The sequence below is a fragment of the Periplaneta americana genome, chromosome 2, assembly GCF_040183065.1.
Source record: "Periplaneta americana isolate PAMFEO1 chromosome 2, P.americana_PAMFEO1_priV1, whole genome shotgun sequence".
Taxonomy (NCBI): Eukaryota; Metazoa; Arthropoda; class Insecta; order Blattodea; family Blattidae; genus Periplaneta; species Periplaneta americana.
In genome coordinates this window covers 64,653,543-64,659,007 of record NC_091118.1, presented here as the reverse complement: position 1 = coordinate 64,659,007, position 5,465 = coordinate 64,653,543, and the positions used below count along the sequence as shown (strand labels likewise).

General features: G+C 36.1%; 1 protein-coding gene across 4 annotated transcripts in view; it reads left to right on the top strand.

Moving 5' to 3' along the window:
- The first annotated feature begins 363 nt into the window (after nucleotides 1–363).
- Nucleotides 364–5,465, top strand: part of Klp31E (kinesin-like protein 31E) — a 517,900-nt gene continuing 512,798 nt past the window's right edge. For all 4 annotated transcript variants that reach the window (XM_069817888.1, XM_069817889.1, XM_069817887.1 and 1 more), the window contains exon 1: nucleotides 364–949. In XM_069817888.1, the coding sequence (XP_069673989.1) occupies nucleotides 900–949 (50 nt within the window). In that variant the 5' untranslated portion in view covers nucleotides 364–899. The remainder of the gene's footprint in view (nucleotides 950–5,465) is intronic.

Here is a 5,465-nt window from a genome sequence, read left to right as displayed (position 1 = left end):
TTCACTAATGACGTAGGCTCGTGGTCTGCTGTTGCCAACTCTACACGCTCTACACAAGTGCGAAACCTGAACAAATCTATTAATTGCTTTGAAAAATTCCGTGCTTTGTTGAAGTAATTCTCACATGGGAGAAGAGAATTCAAATATATTCATTTAACTTTCCTCATGTTTACTAATATTAATTAGGTTAAACCACCCATCTTAAATTACAGGCACAGAAAGAGGTTACTTTCAATCGTTCGCTCAGCTTGAAATAATGTTGGCAGAGAGTGTTTTGTGTTTTATGCGGCTTCTGGTGGCAGCTATTGTAACTATTAATGTTCGTAATGACGCCTACACCAGCGCAATCTAACGGACAATAGAGGTGTGTATGAGAGAAGTCTCCGTGCGTTCGAGTGCATGTTTGACTGTTGTAGAATACGTTCCTGTCATTTATCGTTAGTTTGTTGCGGAACATATGACAGTAAGGTTGTGTGCGTGCGAATGTAGAATCTGTGAATTGATTTGGGCCGGTTGAATCGTTTATAATAAGTATTCAGAAGGCAACATGATTTCGGGAACGACAGACTTTTAGAAGATTCAATATTGTTTTAAGAGCTTCAGTATGCATATTACCATATCTCATACTTTAAGTGGACTGCATGATGCGGGTATTCTGTCGGTATTCTGAAATTCTGATAGCCTAATTTATTTCGTCTTTTAAAATAATCGTGAACTGTTTAATAAACTGCAGTGTTGGACTGGAAGAACAATCCATTGGCTGTGATTACATGTATTAAAGTGTTTTGAAAATGTCTCTCAAATGCTGAAATGTTTAAAGAAGTTATTTCAACAAAAACCTGCAGATGTTAATTGGATTTCTTTTGCATTAATAAACTTTTCGCGCTCACCGTAAAACCATGTCTTCGACAACTGGAGACGAGGATTCGAGCGTTCGAGTGGCTGTCAGGTTGGTTCATATTTGAAACAATTGTCTGGTAGTTTACTGTTCCACAGTTTTTAAATTAGTGCATGTAGCTTGTAATAATCCAATTCGCACGCACATCTGTTTTTTATGTTTAATTTTAAAATAAACATTTTGAAATTGAGGGTGGGTACATCTACAATTAAAAAACTAGCTAGTTCATTTGTGACATATTTGGTAAATGATAAATTTATTTTATGACTTGATATTACTGACCTATTCTATCACTGCTACTAAATATATGTAGGTCTATGTTACTAATGATCATAGAATGTTTAGCAACAATCTTGGAAAGAGTATACAAACTTTGTACAACTTAATACATAGACTATATTACTTTGACAAGTGCATCATTAGACCCAAGGGAAAACGTCATTTTCGGGTGCAGTTAAATTGAGAGTAGGCTGTATGATGATAGATAGGCTAGTGAGCTTCCAAACATTTTAACGCGAAAGCAAATAAATTTGACCAAGTGAATGTTTTTTTTATAAAAAAAATCTTCTGTAGATATAGGCCTACTTAATAAATCTAATCGAAGACCAATAAATGGTGAATTTGTGTTAACTTTATCCAGCTTTAATGTAGAGCTAAGAACTGGACTTCTTTTTGTTTCAAATAAACTACAGGCTCTTATGATTTTTATTGAAATAAGAGTTATTAATTTATTACTCATAAGTGGTTGTTTTGATATTTGAGGTTAGGCCTAATTTACAAAAAAAAAAAAACAGTCTGAATAGTATTCTGAGCTCTATTTTTCGGTAGGCCTACATCTAATTTGTCATGTACCTACTGCATATTAATAGACGTCGTATCAACAAATTTTGCGATAGGCCTATTATATATTTGTAATGAAACCCATTATAGGCCCTATTTGAAAACAATCGTTTGAAAATTACAGTGGACATGAGAAAGGCTCAAATAAGTACCTTGTTGTGTAGACAAGGAAAGAAAAAATTATTTCAATCTTTCATGACTCTACCATAAAAGTACAGTTTTGTTGATACGCCCTTCTGGCATGGCATGATGCCCTCGATAAGGTTATGGTAGGCCTAGTTGTTTTTATGTGCTTTATTTTCCTTGTCTCCAGTTTTAAGAACTGAATTACGTCGTCATTAACTTTTACGTGATGGAGTAGACTCTATAGTGAATTTGTTATTAATATCCTTGCTGTGTGATGCTTTGTAACTTCAGTAAAGGGTAGTCTACCCCTACAATAACTGAAGTTTCTTTAAGTTAATTTATGTAACTTATACCATGCGCAAATCTGATACGAGAATTAAATACAGATTCTACATTCATTATCACGAACATCATGATCATAATAATTAATTATAATCATAATCATCACCCCATTCCCCAATCTAGCCAACATATATTCTCATGAACATACTACCGATATCCTATAGTCATATAGACCCCTTTTTTTTCGTAATCCACATGTACGAATGGATTAGGGATCCTTTCTCGAAGTATTCGAGGAGTTCAGTGAATTTATTTCGCCTGCATGAAGAGGAACCGGTTGCACTGAGATGTGATAGCGGTTAAAAGTGAAGTTAATCTTTAACCAAGAAATGGATTCGGAACACCTCAAAATCTGTGCTTCAGTGGTTGACCGTGACAATATCTTTGAAAAATATTGGAGTGCACAAGAGGTCTAATGACTTTTTTTGTCAAACGCCTGGCATTAGAAAACGACAAACTTTATGAGAAATTGTGTGTTACTTATCAGTGAAAACCGTTTCGTACTAGAAAACTCTGTCTAAACATGTTGCTCGAATTCTCCACATCTAATATGAACCACATCTAATTTAACCAAACGTCCGTTGAACTTCGTGTTTGCCTGTCGGTGTTGTTGCCAAGCCTACAATATTATTGTGTTTAAAAAAAACGAGTAAAAACTGCACATTGAACTTACCGTGTCAACCGAATTAGGCAGGCCTAAGACGTCTTGAAAAAACATCGTTTTATTGAAAATGAATCCTAAAATTATTATTATTTTTTTATGGACATTAACAGGCTATCAGAAGCTCTTTTCTTCATATTTTCACAAAATATTTTCAGTAACACAGTTTTGTAGCCAGTAAGTTAATTCTAATGCAGAATAGAGAGTGCAGTTTTTATTATTTTAAAAAGTAGCTAGGCTATGAATTGTGATTTGGTCAGCACACTTTTTGTTTCTTTGTATGGAGGAGGGATCCGAAGGCTTGCACAGCAGCCTGAGGTTTCTTGTGCTTACCCCTCCTATTGTGTGAGTTTTTGTCTTCGAACGGTCGCGCTCTTGTACCAATAGAGCACGCTACACCGTGAACTGGTAATGATGACGAAATGAGTCCCAGATCCAACTCCGAAGTTACCCAGCAGTTCTGCTTCATTTGAGTGAGGGAAAACCTCTGAGAAAACGCCAACCAGGTTTGAACCCGGACCCGCTCGTTTCACGGTCAGAAGTGCTAACAGTTAAGGCTGGCTCACGACATCGAGGACTAAAACGAAAATAAGGTTAAAAGAAATGTGTTTAATTAAATATGAGCATTTACAATAGTTAATTGTGAATGCTCACATTTAAATAAGTTTATTTTAACAATATTTCCGTTCTCGTTAGACTCGTTCCCGTTCCCGGTTTATTGTGAACTAGCCTTAAGTCCACAGTGGTGGATCCCCTATACGGTACTATTCAGTACTAATTTATACTTTTATTTAAGCTATGCCAGCCATCCGAGGTTTTCCAAGATTTAACCAAACATTTCAACGGATCGTCGAAACAAAAAAGTTCGAATCACTGATCCAGGCAGTAGTCTCTAATATTTTTGTTCGGATCCATTGGAAAATAAAAAAAAGAAAACCTTCAGTATTGATTGATAGGCCATTTTATCTTTTTTGCTCTCAGAGAGAGTAGGCTGTGTGTTTTATTGGCAGTGAAAATGGTAAAAATCGTGTCGCTTAGATCAGTTGATCAAATGAACGATTTTGAGGAATCTATTCCAGACATTGGACATTCTTTCCTCCCACCTAAAATAATCTGACCAAATTTACAGTTTTGTATTGAAACCTACCAACACCAATTGTACTTAAATAGGCAATAACTACCCAAATTTACGATGTGCGTTTGAACATGCGTGACCCGAAACATAAATGATATTCAAAACGTGTCGACAATGTCGCCGTTGTTAGCACTCATTTTACATTAGTTCAAGCACGAAAAATCATAATTCTCTGTTGACTATATTTCGTGTAGTTTAAATTTGAAGTTAGTGCGCCGAACACATTGGCAAAAATGGTATCGACCTTCGTGCTGTCATTCGTAAAAAAGAGGAATGAGTCCAACAGAAATTAAACCAGGCATGGATGCAACATTGGGTGAATTCGCTCCAGCGTTTTCGATTATGAAAAAATAGACGGCACTATTTAAAAATGCTCCAAAGAATGTGGAAGACGAACCCCGCAGTGGATGTTCACTAACAGCAACAAGTGAGGACATCGTAGAAAAAATCCACGATATGGTGTAGCTTTGGGTGTACTCATTTCCAGCATACTAGAAGAAACATTCTTACATAACATAAAACAGATATAGGCCTATATACTAAACAAAGACAACAACAATAGGCCTAGGCAGACATTATCATATATTGGCACAGATACGTAGACAACATCTACTAATACCACAATCTAGTATATACAATCACGAAGCTCAATACGTAGTAAATATGCATCCATAGACAGTTGCTAATCACTAGGATCGCTAATATCGCCTCATTACAGATAATGCGAAATAGTACCGGCACAGTCTATTGTTCCTAGCACCCTCATAACTCCGTGACTGTATGTACTAGACTGCTAATACTATATAAAGGAAACAAAAGACAAATTCAATGGGAAAAGAACTAAGGAAGAAACTAGTGAAATGCTTTGTATGAAATGTGGCATTGTATGGGGCAGAAACATGACATTACGACGACGACGTGAAGAGAAGCGAATAGAAGCATGTGTATATGGAGAAGAATGGAACGTGTGAAGTGGACAAACAGACAATAAGAAATGAAACTGTGTTGGAAAGAGTGGGTGAAGAAAGAATTATCTGAAACTGATTAGGAAGAGGAAAAGGAATTGCTTGGGTCAGTGGCTGAGAAGAAACTATCTACTGAAGGATACACTAGAAGTAATGGTGAACGGGAGAAGAGTTCGGGGCAGATGATAGACAATATTAAGATATATGGATCATTTGAGGAGACAAAGAGGAAGGCAGAAAATAGAAAAGATTGAGGAAAGCTGGGTTTGCAGTGAAAGACCTGCCCTTGGGGAGAACACTGAGAACGAACGAATATACACTATTATACAAAATAAATAGACTATAGTAGCCTGTTATTAAATAAAATGCCTTGCATTACAATACACAACACTGTAGCCCCTACATAAAAGTCTAGGTTAAATAATGTTTCATCAATCTAGGTATACATAGGCTACATTCTTTAAATAGTAACAATAGCATATTATAGCGTTTTTAGCA